At 31.7% G+C, this 17006-nt stretch overlaps 1 protein-coding gene across 1 annotated transcript; it reads right to left on the reverse strand.

The window, feature by feature from the left end:
• Positions 1-3392: 3392 nt before the first annotated feature.
• Positions 3393-5109, reverse strand: LOC105107323 (basic 7S globulin-like). Its single transcript, XM_011001209.1, has 2 exons — positions 5023-5109; positions 3393-4952 (listed from the first exon to the last, which is right to left on the reverse strand). The coding sequence occupies exon 2, from the start codon at positions 4890-4892 to the stop codon at positions 3558-3560; it is 1335 nt and encodes a 444-aa protein (XP_010999511.1). The 5' UTR covers positions 4893-4952; positions 5023-5109; the 3' UTR covers positions 3393-3557.
• Between the last annotated feature and the right edge of the window lie 11897 nt (positions 5110-17006).

Raw genomic sequence — 17006 nt, forward strand, 5'->3', positions numbered from 1 at the left:
TAACCAAGCATGAACGAAATCAATCAAAGCACGATGTGTTTTAAGAATTTAGGCAAGTGCATTGTTCGACAACGACATTGATAGAGAATCAACAACAGTGGCAGTGGATTGCATACTAACAATGCCCAGCCAGGATGCGGCACAAAGTCCAATCCAAGAAAAAAACAACAAAGGTAGAGGGTTGCCGAGGAAGCTAAAGAATAAACGTTGGCTGTGATTGCTCGCCATTTTGCTCACGGAAGTGTAGATAGAGCAGCCATTCATTTGTTGCTCAGCTCCTCAGCGAATGGACTCAAAAGTCAAGAGCTAGTAATCCTACAATGAAGCCACGTTGTGAGTATCACTTACAAACGTAGTAGAGAAATGTGAAAGCAGTGTGCTGTGGAGCTTGTGTGGATTAATAATGGAGTTGCCAAATAAAAAAAGAGCAACAGTTATAGGAACCCATCTGCTCTTCCTTACTTTGTTGTGCAAGTTGTTGATTTTGGCCACTAAAAATGACCCCAACATCAGAAATGGAGGAGCTACGATGATTATTATTATTATTATTATTATTATTATTATTATTGTTATTATTATTATTATTTGAAGACCAATATTGGAGATGAAGCTAGGAGAAAAGGACTTGTAAGAATCTTGCAATTCTTGTAAACAATTGTTGTTTCTCGGCTTTGCAGCAAGATTTGGAAAATAAAATGGGTTGAGTTCATCATCGTCATCAAAAGTCAAAGAGGTCAAGCACTCAAAAGGGCTTTCATAATTCTCATTGATGTTGCTACTGCTGTTTCTGTTTGTAGTGGTAGTAGTGGCAGTGGTGCAATTGCTTACTATTGCATACAAATCCCACCCCTGACCCTCTGCCATTGAAAACTCAACCTATCTAGAAATCCTAACTAATCTCTATCCATTTTTACTGATTCTGAAGGCAAGAAAAGAGTAAATGCAAGACATAAAGGACTACACTGACTTTTAAGACAGTGAGAGATAGAAGAAATGATGATGGTGGAGTAGTCGTGTCAAGCATCAAGCATGCATGGTTTGCGAGGCAAAAGAACACAACAAGAAAAACAAAGATGTAACAAACGCCAGCGCCAAGCTAGCAATTTCTCATCCATAAAAAAATAAAAAACCTATAGAAAGGCAGCTAAGACGATCACTTAGGGCTAGTTCAATGTCTCATCTGTCTCCTTCCAATCTCCATTCCAAACCATCACAACTTGCACAGATGTAAGGCAACAGGGAAATATGGCAGTGCAAACCACGGGGAACAGAACTTAGGAGAGGCATTTGGTGTTGAACTGTGAAGCCCTGCTTTTATTTGCTGTTAAGTACGAGAACATGAATTTGTTGTCACGTTTCAAATATAAATCTTGTTATGATTTAAAAGAATGAGAAGGACACATTTATGAATTCCTTGCGAAGCACGCAATTATTGAACTTCATAAGAAAAGACACCAAACAATGTCCACCGCATTAACGGGGACTCATCTAATATAAAAATTAGGTCGGCCATATAAGTGGGAACTAATGTAATAAAACAAAATTGGCTGCGAGGCAGCTTCATGACAATGACCGGAGACTATTTTGATGACTTAAGTTGGTGGCAACAATGGGATAATTGTTTTAGATATAAGTTGACCACAACGGCACAATAATTATGTGAAATTTAAATTCACCGCGACGATATATAGAATTATTGTTTGAAGTTTAAATTTACTGCAACAATGTAATTATTTTGAAAAATTTAAATCATCCATGACAATTGAATTAATATTTTAAGATCTTAATGGGTTGCAACGGTGGACATATTTTTCAAGATTTTAAATAGATTGCAATGGCGAGGGATGATATAAGGTCGAAGTCTAAGTTACAATTATTTAAAAAAAATGGGTGATTATGTATGATGGAGAATATAAACTATAAATTATAAAAAATAAATTGATGTGAATGAGGTTAACGAACAACAGAAGTTATAAATATAGAGATAAATTAATAAAAAAATTATCTTAGAGATAACGAATCTCTAATCTTACTGTTGTGGCAATTTAGATGTATGAAATCTTAGAGATTTCATGTTGAAGAATTATAATTTGAATAGATTGGACAACATGGCATATAATATATACAGCTAACTATAAATTTTTTGTTAGATAATTTTTGTTTATGTAAAAACTTGTTAAGAATTTATTTATAAACATGGTTAAATTTAAAGTGGAATCCACTCGTTTTTATGATTAAAATTTTGTTGGAAATTATTCTATAATAAAAAAACCTTAACATGTAACATTAACTTATTTAAAATAAATAATAGGTGAATTTAAATTAATTTCAAAGAATATTTGTTTGTAAACTTAAAAACCCTTAATCCAATATTAAAAGATTACAAGATTTTCTAATAGCTTATATAAGTAAAATTAATGAGTTAAAATTAGGTTTGCAGAGCATAAAATTTTTAGAGAAAAGAGATCTTATGTTAAGTATGACTTGGGCTTAAATTACATGTTCACACTCACTTAAAATATTATGGCATAGCAAGGGTACAAGCCGAGATTCAAACCCAAGGTCCGAGTCTAGGATTGGGTTTTGGTTTGAATTTAATGTAAATTAACTTTTTAGTTTATAAGGAATTCTTTTTTTTTTTCTAATAATGAATAAATAATTTTAACAATAACCTTTCTCTTTCTAAATAGTTTATTTTTAAAGGAAAAATATATGATATTTTAAGATATAAAACCATCATGTTTTTTTAAGACAAAATAATTAAGAAAAAACAACATGAACAGCGAGAATTTTCTCTAGTAATTACCATAATTCATTTCTCAATAGTAATGGTTTCAAAAATCAATATAAAAAAGTTTGAATGAGCGAATGCTTCTATTTCATGGAGCTTAGTTTCCTGTTGTCTAGATGAAATCATGATCTGTAGTTTTCACCAATTAAGACATGGAAAAGATGAAGAAGAAGACAATTATCATCATAGTCTGTAATTTACATTTGTTGCCTTCTTTCACCAAACTTACGTTAAAGTGAGGAAATTATTCAGCCTGCTTCATCGAAACTATTCGGATTTTTTTCATTTTACGGCTTGGATTGGATTGTGATGTGGAACAACTTGAAAGTGAAAGATCAGATTCATGCACGTCCCTAGCTAGTTGTCGTGTGTTGTTTCCTCCTTCGCTACCGTCTATCAGAGATTACTGAAATAACTCTAATTATCAGAAACATGAATATTTTAGAATCGATAGCCAAATATTTGAATTTTTAGGAATTCTCTCTAGAAATTCTAAGAATTTGTGTGCCAAAGTTGCAACCTATACATCAACTATAAGCTACGCACACCTTGTACTTATGTATTGATGCAGGGGTAGCTATATAAGAAGTCATTTTTTTTCTAATTTCTTTTAATATATGCATCCTTTTATTCATTTATTTGAGAGCACGAACTCTTATTACAAAGCTAGATAGGCCTGTCTTTGCCCCTTAGCTTAACGAAGGTAGAAAAACTCAACGAAAGCATGCATACAGTACATGATGGATATTATAAATACATCATCTTTTTAGACATTTCTGGTAGGAAATTTGTAGTCTGCGCATTTGGTCCCCTTAGACAAAATTGATGAACTGAAACCCAGTTTCTTTGACTGTAGATCGAATTGTAGCAAATTGTCCTCCAACTGAAGACCACCAATAATGATCGATGGGCCATCAATCCCACCATCCACAAAACCCAAGCACCAAAGATCAACACTCTTCTTTGTAACCCTCACCATAGAGTTTGATCCAAACATCTTCCAAACCACATCTTGTCTATCCAACACAAGTTCGATTAATGGTACAGCCGGTCCCATTTGTGTAGTCTTCACAGCACCCACAGGGTAGCAGACTCTGAATGGCTTGACAGGCTTTGTTGTAGTAAGATTGAAAGCAGAGGAAGCTGCTTCCTTCAAGAAAGCTAGAGTAAAAGCCTTGTAAATAGAACTCTGTAACTTTGTGTATGGCACAAGAGTGCTGATCCTGGTCCCCCCAGAACCAGACTGATCATCAATGGCCAACAGCGCTTTGTTAAAAGCCACCATCTTTCCGTTCACTTTTATTGAAGTCAGCCCTACATAATATTCAGGAGAGAGTCTGTGGGTATTTGGATCAGAATCTCTTCCAAGCGGGTTAAAAATAAGAGGAGTGTAAAGAAGTGATTTTGAGAGGTCAATTCCATGCAAGAAATTATAAGGCCCTTTACTACCGAAAAGAACCACACCAGGTTGAGAGGTGGATCCTGACAAGCACATAGCAAAACAATTTGGAGAGGAAGAGAAGGCTTTATTGATCTGTACTGGGATTGAGAGATTTGAGTTGCCCAGGGAGGCTAAGCCAGTTACACCCTTAGCTAGGCCTTTCAGAAAACCAGTTCGAGCACAGGAAAAGATGAAATTATCGATCGAGGAAAGAGAGCCTAGGTTATTGAGCAAGGCGAGGTAGTCAACAAGGGCATCGTTGAGGTTATTAACTTTTTTGTAGTGAACAGTTTCGAGGGGTTTGTCAAGGAGGAAGAGGAAAGAGTTGTTTGCACAATTTGGACCCGGTGGACCGTCGCAAATGTCCTCGCAACCATAAGCACTAAGAGAATTAGCGATGGAACTGTTACAGGGGACATGTTGGTAAGTGGAGGAAATGTAGTCGTCGCAATTTACCCAGCTGTATGTAGCACCAAGATCCAAGACCAATTTGGTGGGCATGAGAGGGGTTTTTAGGTATGCAGTGAAGATATATTGGCTGGTTGAAGGGTCCTTCTGGATTTGCGTTTGGAGGGGCGTTTGTAGGGGAAGAGCTGCCTGTGAAGGGATACACGATAAGAGGAAGAAAAAAATCAGAAGGGGGACTGCTAGCTTTGCCATTGATAATTGTTTCGAGTGTTGTTGAGAGCAGGATTAATTATGATCTAGATAATCATGTGAGTCATTTATAGAGGTGGCATGGAGTCCTGTGTTACATGGGAAGTACGTGCATGTTCTGTTCTGCCGGCGATGAATCTCAAGATCTCTCTGTGTGCTGCGCATGACGGCATACCGCTTAGGATTTTTGCCTTCCATAATTGACTTGACTCGGATAAAGAAGCAACTTGTAGCATTCTGTGAGTGTGTGTCTTCATGGATAACACTACACAGTTCCCTAAAAGTTGATTGATATGAATGATTCGCTAAAAAAATAATATATACTGGAGAAACGTGTTTTGACTTTTGGTCAACGCAGATATATTCTCCAATTTTGTAAATTTCTATTTTTTTTTAATTTATATATTCTTTAATGAAAACTAGGTTTGCATATAAAATTAACTGTTCAAGCCATATAACCCACTAACCTACCTTTATGAAGGTGAACAACAAAATTATTGAGATTTAGTTAGTGTTTGACAAAGCCGCTAGAGTGTATTTTTTAAAACATTTTATTTAGTTAGTATTTGTAAATTCTTTTTATATAATAATATTAAAAATAACTTTTATAAAAATAAAAAAGTATTATTTTAATACATTTTAAAATCAAAATATAAAAATAACAAATAATTCAACTTGAACTCCAGAAAACAATTGAATATGCAACTAATTATAATGGGCTTTCCTTTTCTAGCTGGCACCGTTTTTATTTATTTAGTTTTGGTCTTGATGGTTTGACATATTCTTTAAAATAGAGGCATTATGATATGCTTTTGATTTGTTTTATTTTAGTAGTTATATCTTAAAATTTAATCAATCATATATATATATATATATATATTATCAACACTCCAATCATGCTCCCACTGACTTCGATCCCATCACAAGCCTGTGTGTAACTGTTGTTGGCTTGAATGTGGTGGAGGAATTTGTTTTTTATCGATGGGAACGTGATTTTGGATGGGCCAGAACTTGCCAGGGGAGGGGATATATTGGGTGGGAGGGAAATTGGTGAGAATCTGCAATACTTTTTACCATTTATCAACACAAAAGGTGCCAGGAGTGGAAACCAAACCTTGAACAATCCACCGTGGTTTTTAAACCCGGCCTGGTGGTCGGCCCGGTCCAAGGCCTGGGTTCCAGGTTTTGATCGGGTCGGCCGGGTCAATTTTTGTTTTTTTTAAAAAATTAAAACGACGTCGTTTTAGTAAAAAATAAAATAAAAGTCAACGGGTTGCAACCGGGTTTTTGACCGGGTTTTGCTGGGTCGTTCGAGTTTCCGGGTCGTCTGGGTCATGGCTTACCTTATTTTTTCATCAACCCGACCCGGTTTCAGCCCCGGGTCGGCCGGGTCCCGAGTTAACCCGCCGGGCCGGACCGGGCCCAGTTTTAAAACTATGCAATCCACCTTCATTTGTCATGGCAAGGTCTGCATTAAACATAAAAATATTAATAAATGCTAAGAATTGTGCACAGAAATATAAAACGAAGAAGTGGAATATTTGCTAAAAAGAAAGAATAATATTTTTATATCCATTTTTTTTAATTACATTAGAAAAAAAACTAATTGTGCCCATTAGTTCACTATTCATTGTAACACAAACCAAACCATTGTTCTCTGCAACAAATTTTTTCACTTATATTGCTATTATAAAAAATTCTAGTTGAAATATTTGGGGAAAATTTTAAACACATTAAAATAGGAGTCCATATAAATAGTTATCTGGTAAATAGTTACTTTTTACCTAGCAATGATATCTAAAAAAATCAAAGTTGCATAGAAATAGGGTTTTTGGATTGAATAATTACTTAATCAATTGTTTTGAATATCTCTTGGTATATTTATAATCTATGAGTGTTGTCTTTTTATGTAGAGGATTGTGTATAATGTAATTTTAGTCTTGTGATATTTAGAATTGTATTTTACTTAAAATAATACAATACGTATTTGATAAATATAAATACTGAGAGATCCACATGGATCCTAAAAACATTCTCTGATGAGTATTAGACTCAGACAAGGGTCATGAGCCTATAATAGGTGAATGTGGATCTGGGTACGCTGCCTAGATCTAAACATGCTAGGCTCGAGCATGAAAACTCAAGCCCACAAAAGGTGAAAAGAGATCCGGGCATATTGCTTGGACCCAAACACAATGGGCTCAGGCATGACATCTTGATCCCACTAGAGGTGAAAGTGGACTTAAACGTGCTATTTGGACCAGAGCATGTTGGGCTTAAGGCATGCTCCCGAGCCCGAGCACGTTAGGCTTGAGCGTGGAATCTTAAGTCTGTAATAGTGCTGAGGTGGATACCCACCACCAAAGGTGCAGGGCATGCACCCTGTATGGGCTCGAGCATTAACCCGAGCCCACTCTTATTGGGCCCCTGTAGTATTTTGGGCTTAGAAATCAACTTAGGGGTTCTTTTTAATTGAAAAGATGAGGATCAACTTAAGGATCCATACATCTTAAAAATGAGGTGAGATTATCTCAAAGATTCAACTCAGTTAGAAAAATAATGGGATCATTTGAGGGATTTATACAACTAGGTATGAGAAAAAAATCAACTCAGGTATTCTTATTAATTGAAAAGACAAAGACCAACTTAGGGATCCATACATCTTAAAAATAAGAGAAGATCATCTTATGGATTTACCTCAACTAAAAAATAGTGGGATCATCTTAGGGATTCACATCATTAGGAATAAGAAAAAAGCAACTTATGAATTTTTATCGATTGAAAAAGAAGAAGATAAACTAAAAGATTTGTACATCTAGAAAAAGAGATAAGATTATCTCAGGGATTTACATCAACTACAAAGTAGTGGGATCATCTTAGGGATTCCGCACCACTAGTAATTATAAATAATCATTTCATGAGTTCTTCTCAATTGAAAGTATAATCAACTTAAAGATCTATATATCTTGAAAATAAAATAAGATTATCTTAGGAATTTACCTCATCTAGAAAGTAGTTAGATCATCTTGGGGATCTCCACTATTAGGAATGAGATAAAAAACAATATATGAATTCTCATCAATTGAAAAAAAAGAGAGGATAAACTCAAGGATTTGTACTTCTAGAAAAAGAGAAAAAAATTATCTTAAGGATTTACCTCAACTACAAAATAATGAGATTATCTTAGGGCCCAGGGATTTACCTTAACTACAAAATAATAGGATTATCTCAGGGATTTATCTCAATTACAAAGTAGTGGGATCATCTTAGGGAATTCGCATCACTATTAATTATAAATAATCATTTCATAGATTATTAAGAAAAGACCATGATCAACTTAAAGATTGATACATCTTGAAAATAAAATAGGATTATCTTAGGAAGTTACCTTAACTAGAAAGTAGTTAGATTATCTTGGGGATTTGCACTATTAGGAATGAGAAATAATTAATTTAGGATCTTGAAATTAAATAGATAGGGATCCATTTAGAGATCCATACATCTTAAAAATAAGATATGATCATCTTAAGGATTTACCTCAACTAGAAAGAAGTGAGATCATCTTAGAGATCTATACCACTAAGAATAAGAAAATATCAACTTCAGGATTCTTCTTGATTGAAAAGATGAGGATTTACTTAGGATCTGTACATCTTGAAAATGATATAAAATCATCTCATGGATTTATCTCAACTAGTATGTAGTGGGGTCATTTCAAGGATTTACTCCATTAGTAATAAGAAAAAATCAATTTAGGGATCATTCTTGATTGAAAAGATAAGGATCAACTCAGGCATCCATACATTTTAAGAATAAGATAAAATCATCTCAGGAATTCTCCTGAACTGGAAAGCAATAAGATTATCTTAAGGATCTAAATGATAAAGAATCAAGTTAAGGATCTACCTTAACTAAAAAGCACTGAGATGATTTAAGGGATCCATAAATGAATTCTTCTCAACTAGAAAGAAAATGAATCCTTATAAGGATCCAAATAATTTAAAATATTACCTTAATTACCAAGTTTAACTCGACTCAGATAATGTTCTAGTTGATGTTTGGCTTAAATTCTTTGCCAAATCTTGGTTTGCTTGGCACCATTAGATTCGCAGAAAATTTTTACTTGTCAATTCCTTGGTATAAATTTTATGCAATGCTTAGAGATTAGATTATATATATATATATATATATATATATATATATATATATCTTTACTTATTTAAAATTATAATCTTTTTTTTCATAATCTACCCTCACTTGATTAGTGAGGGGTTCTGTTTCTGGTTTATACAAAGTAGTGGGATCATCTTAGGGATTCCGCACCACTAGTAATTATAAATAATCATTTCATGAGTTCTTCTCAATTGAAAGTATAATCAACTTAAAGATCTATATATCTTGAAAATAAAATAAGATTATCTTAGGAATTTACCTCATCTAGAAAGTAGTTAGATCATCTTGGGGATCTCCACTATTAGGAATGAGATAAAAAACAATATATGAATTCTCATCAATTGAAAAAAAAGAGAGGATAAACTCAAGGATTTGTACTTCTAGAAAAAGAGAAAAAAATTATCTTAAGGATTTACCTCAACTACAAAATAATGAGATTATCTTAGGGCCCAGGGATTTACCTTAACTACAAAATAATAGGATTATCTCAGGGATTTATCTCAATTACAAAGTAGTGGGATCATCTTAGGGATTCCGCACCACTAGTAATTATAAATAATCATTTCATGAGTTCTTCTCAATTGAAAGTATAATCAACTTAAAGATCTATATATCTTGAAAATAAAATAAGATTATCTTAGGAATTTACCTCATCTAGAAAGTAGTTAGATCATCTTGGGGATCTCCACTATTAGGAATGAGATAAAAAACAATATATGAATTCTCATCAATTGAAAAAAAAGAGAGGATAAACTCAAGGATTTGTACTTCTAGAAAAAGAGAAAAAAATTATCTTAAGGATTTACCTCAACTACAAAATAATGAGATTATCTTAGGGCCCAGGGATTTACCTTAACTACAAAATAATAGGATTATCTCAGGGATTTATCTCAATTACAAAGTAGTGGGATCATCTTAGGGAATTCGCATCACTATTAATTATAAATAATCATTTCATAGATTATTAAGAAAAGACCATGATCAACTTAAAGATTGATACATCTTGAAAATAAAATAGGATTATCTTAGGAAGTTACCTTAACTAGAAAGTAGTTAGATTATCTTGGGGATTTGCACTATTAGGAATGAGAAATAATTAATTTAGGATCTTGAAATTAAATAGATAGGGATCCATTTAGAGATCCATACATCTTAAAAATAAGATATGATCATCTTAAGGATTTACCTCAACTAGAAAGAAGTGAGATCATCTTAGAGATCTATACCACTAAGAATAAGAAAATATCAACTTCAGGATTCTTCTTGATTGAAAAGATGAGGATTTACTTAGGATCTGTACATCTTGAAAATGATATAAAATCATCTCATGGATTTATCTCAACTAGTATGTAGTGGGGTCATTTCAAGGATTTACTCCATTAGTAATAAGAAAAAATCAATTTAGGGATCATTCTTGATTGAAAAGATAAGGATCAACTCAGGCATCCATACATTTTAAGAATAAGATAAAATCATCTCAGGAATTCTCCTGAACTGGAAAGCAATAAGATTATCTTAAGGATCTAAATGATAAAGAATCAAGTTAAGGATCTACCTTAACTAAAAAGCACTGAGATGATTTAAGGGATCCATAAATGAATTCTTCTCAACTAGAAAGAAAATGAATCCTTATAAGGATCCAAATAATTTAAAATATTACCTTAATTACCAAGTTTAACTCGACTCAGATAATGTTCTAGTTGATGTTTGGCTTAAATTCTTTGCCAAATCTTGGTTTGCTTGGCACCATTAGATTCGCAGAAAATTTTTACTTGTCAATTCCTTGGTATAAATTTTATGCAATGCTTAGAGATTAGATTATATATATATATATATATATATATATATATATATATATCTTTACTTATTTAAAATTATAATCTTTTTTTTTCATAATCTACCCTCACTTGATTAGTGAGGGTTTCTGTTTCTGGTTTAAATGTTTTAGTTACTTGACTCTTCCATCTATTCAAGTTTTGCTCATGTTATTAACATGTTTGAATAATTTTTTATCATGTTGTCTAGGCCCTGTACCACAAATATTATCTTTTTATGTTTGTTATATGAAGCTTTGCTCGCTTTAACCATTCTTTGAAAATTAGCAATTAGCAATTACTTTTTTAGCCATGATATTGCCTCTAGTTGGACTATGCCCTCAAGTGTGGTGCTATTTACCCATTGGTTACCCATTATATTTCTAGGAAGAGAAGTAGAGCTCAACTACTTAATTTTTGAAAGAGTTCATAAAATCATCTATTATCATAGATTGTTTTAAGAAAAATACCCCTAATTGATCTAGCTATACATATCATTAAAATGACATTCATCATTGTCATATACCATTTATGGATTTTCTAGATCATTATTTGACTATTATTGTTGTAATATGCTTTTTAAAATTGGATTACCTTTAGATTTGCTTGTATTTCAAAAACTTTTTTAAAAATAATCTTTTATGTTTTCAAACCACATCACAAATTTTACTTATTGCATCTTTATGTGTCTCGTTGTTGGCATGAATCATTAAGATGTAAATTGAAAATTATTTATTTGGTATTTTATTGATGATTGACAAGGTGTAGGTTGAGAAAAAAATACTAGCTCAAAATTTTTCTATCCATGATTCAAATGAATTTAACTAGCTTGAGATGAAGACGTGATGGAGGACTTCAAAATCTTAACTATCTTGCATTTTAAAAATAAAAATTTACCCAATAAAAATTTTAAAAATTTTTTTATAGAAATTTTTACAATTTCCTAAGTTATCGTTTTCCTTAAAAAAAATTCTGATTTAGTCTCTTTTTCAAGTGAGATTTGCAATAGATGAAAACACATGATAAGGTGACCTTTTATATTTTATTAAATTCAAAGTAAGGGATCAAGTTAAAGCTTACGATTTTGTTGAGAAAAAACTATGTCTTCTTGAACATTCATTTTATCATCACGAATAATAATATATAGCTTGTTTACTATGTCATAACTTCTATGAAAAAGTTATTTATATTTTGAGAGACTATTTATTAGCTAAGGTTATTTGTTTGCTTTATTAAAAAAGATTTTATAAAGGAACATAATGCAAAGACATTGACTATGGAAAAGTAGTATTTATAGGCTCAAAAAATGTATCAAAATTTGAAAGACTGAAGATTGATGTCATTCATTTATTCTTATTATATCTTTTAATCTTTTTTATCATATTTTTTGTACTTACCCTTTTTTATTTTTTTGATATGATAAGCTTATTTTCTTTACTTTGTAATTTTTGTTTTTGATTTGGGCATGCCCTCTAATATTTGAGTTTGTCGGGCTCTATTCATTTGGATTACTGTGGATTTAGTAGCCTCAGTGTAGGTGTGATCCTGGTCAATGTTTTTATAAATGAAATTTCTCATGCTCAAAATGGACTACAAGGGGTATATTTAATTTTTATTATGAAAATAATAACAAAGATTATATGTTCTCATTTCTAGAGTTAGTGGTTAAAACTAATAAATTCTAACATTGTATAATGTAATTTGTTTAGACTTACAAATAATTGCATTTCACAAGTCTATGATTTCTAAATATGCTACACACCATTTTGTATATAGGTAAAGAGACACAATGTGTAGGTAATTGAGGGTTTTTCAATTTCCATTTTTGTTTTTGTTTTAGATGGTTGGTAAAGTATGAATTGCTTGATTAATTGAATTGTTTGCCATCCAGGATGATAAAATATTGTTTTAAGCAAACATCTAATTTTCTTTGAAATCAAAAGACAAATTTAATTTTTCAAAGAATTTTCTATAACCAATTTTGACCTCCATGTTTTGAATAAAGCTATAGGATCATGTAGAGTTATGAGGGTCAATTTTTTTGAATCTTGAAAGGGTTAGGGTTGCCCTTAGCATCTAAGCTATGCACTTCAAAATTTGACCATTTTTTTCATTTTATTTATTAAATCATGAATGAAAATAAAATGTCAAATGTCATTTTCATAACAAAAACATCTTTTAATTTCAAAGCAATAATGAGACAATAAAAGTCATACTTATTTGAAAGATATGATGTAGTTCCCAAACACATGGAAAACATACTTAAAGAAGAAATATAGTTTTGATATTTTTCATCAAAGTACAAAAAAAGGCAAAGTTTAATGATAAAAGGGTTGACAATGTAACATTTTTTCTTAGGTCAACTTCCCCAACAATATTAGTGTTTTATTAGCATTTAGGTATAAAAGATGTGCTGTGAACTCAGATTTTAATGATGTACCATTTTTCTTTAAATTCCATGGGATAAAGGTACAAGGATGTATTTATATACATGCAAATTGGGTAGCAACTGTAGGTTGTGTTGATGGTCCCTCCCCTCATGATTTGGATTGTAGGGCTTGTTCGAGCATATAAGGTACAACCTAGAGGTAAATCCATTATATACGTAGAGGGTATGTTATTACCTAGTCTCTAAAGGTTTTTAATTTGTTTGGTGATCATCCTCTAAAGGCTAATATAAGGTCTATCAAGTAGGCTGCATTACTGGTTTTATCTTAAATCACAAATGGTCTATTGTGGTATGCTACCAATGGTTTACTTATAATATTCATAACTCTAACATTAGTTAATACTGGACTAAAAATATTAATCATAATTCTGGTATTGGTGAGTATTGTAAAAAAAAAATATATTTTTGACTATAATGCTAATGAATATTGAACTAAGAATATTTTTTAATTATGGTTATTGCACTCGACATCGCGATGACCTATAAAAATTAATGTTTGCGAAAAGAACAAATATTTGACATCTTATTCTTAGATGAGAAAGTTCTTATTTAACGAGTCGCTATCTAGTATTATGGTCACTAGAAATCCTAACTAGTCAATATAGATTCTATGGTATGAGACTAGTTACAAAAAAAAGAAGAAGATATTATTACTCCTTAAGCATCTTACCTGAGATAGGCTGCAGTGCTGGTTTTATCTTAAATTGCTCAAAGGTTTGTTGGATTATGTTATGATAGTTTGCTTGTAATATTCCTAACTCGAGTTATTCAGCAACGAATACTTCTAACTCTAGCGTTGATAAATATTACGTAAAAAAAAGTATGGTATTCTTGACTCTGGTGTTAGTGAATAAACCACTAAAATTTGAATTGAAAGCAAAGTATACATATATTTTTTTATATAAAAAAGACATGTATATATCGCATATTAGATTCGCATTTCACAGTAAAGTTTCACAAATCAAATATATAGTGAAATTATATATAAAAAAGTGTGATGGGCCAATAAATAAATTCAAAAGGATCTATAATTTTTTTGGAATTTTCTGATATCCAAAAAGATCTATTTGTCTTGATATCAAAACAAAGGAGAATGAAATAAAAAAGGTAGCAAGATACAAGGGTGTGTTTTGCCAAATATACTCGTAGTCAAAACAATTTAGGCCAACTATATCGATTTTTTTTTATTAGATGGATCTAATCCAGCCAGCTCAACTTGGTCACTGACATAAGTCAATGACTCGGTTGGTTGAAGTAACCGGCATGCATGAATTATTCATGCATGCTCTGTATAGTGCGAAGGTAATTATTATTACGTTTGCACAATGCCAAATGAATTGTTGCAAAGCGAGGGAAGCTTACCTGGTAGCTTGAGATGAAGACGTGATGGAGGACTGGTCAACTAGCCTCTCTTGTTTTCTCTTCCTTTAGTCTCTTTCTTTCTCGTTCTCTGACTTTCTTTCATTTTTGTTGCTGGTGTAGTTCATCTGTCTATTCTCCTAGGTTCTCTGTCTCCTTTTGTTTTTTGTTCCTTTATGTTTTGTCTCCTTTTCTTTTCTATGTGTTGTTTGTCCATCCATCTGTGTTTTATTTGTTCCTGTGTTGTTCTCTATTGGCTTGAGCTTGCTCCTAGTTCCTGGAGTTTTGAAGGAAATTCTATAGTCCCTCACCTATATTTCACTCTACCTCTAGTTTTCTTTATTTGTCCCCATGGTTTGTGGCCATTCTCTAGCTTTTATAAAGCCAAAGAATTCCATACGGTCGCCTCTAGATAATGAAACAATCTTGCAGGAATAATGGTAACGGTCAGAGATGCATCTTAGGGCAGCTGAAGGGGACAAATCGTTTCTTCTTCATGCTGAATTGGTTTTCCCTAGGGTAATGAAAAAGATGATGAACAGTAGCTTTAGAAATGACATTGTTTTCTTTGACTAAAATGGTTAGTTTTAGTTTTTCCTCTAAACTTTTGATATTAATAATGCCTAGTTCAAGGAAAAAAACTTTTTTTTTTGCCTTTAGATAAATTGCAATTGAACCCCTGGATTTCAATGTCATTTACAAAATAGTCTTTGATTTCTAATTTAATCAATTCAGTCTTTAATTAGCTCTTTAATTTTTAATTCTTTCAAAATTGCTCTTGGAAAAATTAATTAACTCCCTTATAGTATAATCATCTATTCACTTTGGTCATTGGATTTTTAATTTCTTGTAAGTTCAACCCTTATTAGCCCTAAACTTTGGTATTTCTTCAATTAAGCCCTTGATTTCATTAATTGATTAAATCAAAATTTATTCCAAAACTTATCATTTCTTCCAATTTTCACTAAACTGACTCTTAAATTTATAATTCATCCTTATTGGTCCTTCAACTTTAAATTTGTCTTGTCTTTACACAATTCTCAAATTATTTTTCATTCATTATTATTTATTTATTATTATTTTAAAAAATTCAAAAATTGAGTTATGAAAATGATATTGGTTAATATTACACAACAAATATTTATATTCCTTACTCCAGTGTTAATAAATATAATACTATTCGCAATTATAGTATTAGTAAACATTATTGAAAATTATTATTCTTGACTTTAGTGTCAGTAAATACTAAAGTCATGAATATTAGACTGAGAATTTTTTTGTTGCAAATTGTTGTTGTAGCTAATTTGTAGATATTTAGGGTTTTGAAGAGCTATATGGGGATATGCCCCAAACAAAATATATAGATAGCCTAGAAAATTCCTTCATTGACCAGTGGGATGGGTTTAAGCTCAAGAGAAAATCTCAACATGCTAGACCAAAATAATAACTTAAAATGGTGATAATAAGAAATATAATAACTAGATCTCTTAAAATTAGGCTAAGAAAAAAAGTTGATGTTTGGGTGAATTTTTCTTTTCTTCCTAGTTATTTTAGGAATTATTGTTTATTTTCAGATTATGTGTTAATAGTATGATCAAATTTGTGTCCTAAAAAGGTTTATTATATAAGGATATATTTTAAATAGATTACATGGATAGCCTAGCAAACATTTTCATTGACCAATGAGATAAAGATAAGCTCAAAAGAAAACTTAGTCATACTAGACTAAGATAATGGCTTAAAATGGCGATAATAGGAGATGTAATTGTTGGATCTCATTGGCCTAAAAGTTGCTATGTGGGCCTATTTTGCTATTTGATTATAATTATTTTGGAAATTATTATTTACTTTTAGATTTTATATTAATTCCCTTTATGTTGTAGGATTTTTATGTTTTTTTTTTTAGTATAGATCAATCTCTCTAGCCTATAAAAGATATTAAAAAGAGGTCATGGAGTAGGGCATGGATGATAAAAGGATGAGGAAGCCCTTTTTTTTAAGGAGGAATATCCATTAACTCATTATTAAGGATAGAGGCAGATTATAGAATTGACTCGTAAATTAGAAAAAAAAAAGAACTATAGAATTAGAACCAAACCCAAGAAAATGACTATAGCTTCCTAAGTAATACTGAAAATGACACGACTAAAAGATTGATGCTTTCTCTCAAGTGCAGAAGTGTCGAAATAATAAATAACCCGGCAAGACCGGGGTCGAACCACAGGAGGTTAATTGTACAAATTATAAATAACAATAATACAACAACAATAATAATAACAACAATAACAATAATAATAATAATAGTAATAACAATAATAATAA

Source organism: Populus euphratica, unplaced genomic scaffold, assembly GCF_000495115.2.
Source record: "Populus euphratica unplaced genomic scaffold, PopEup_1.0 scaffold309.1, whole genome shotgun sequence".
In the NCBI taxonomy this organism is placed as follows: Eukaryota; Viridiplantae; Streptophyta; class Magnoliopsida; order Malpighiales; family Salicaceae; genus Populus; species Populus euphratica.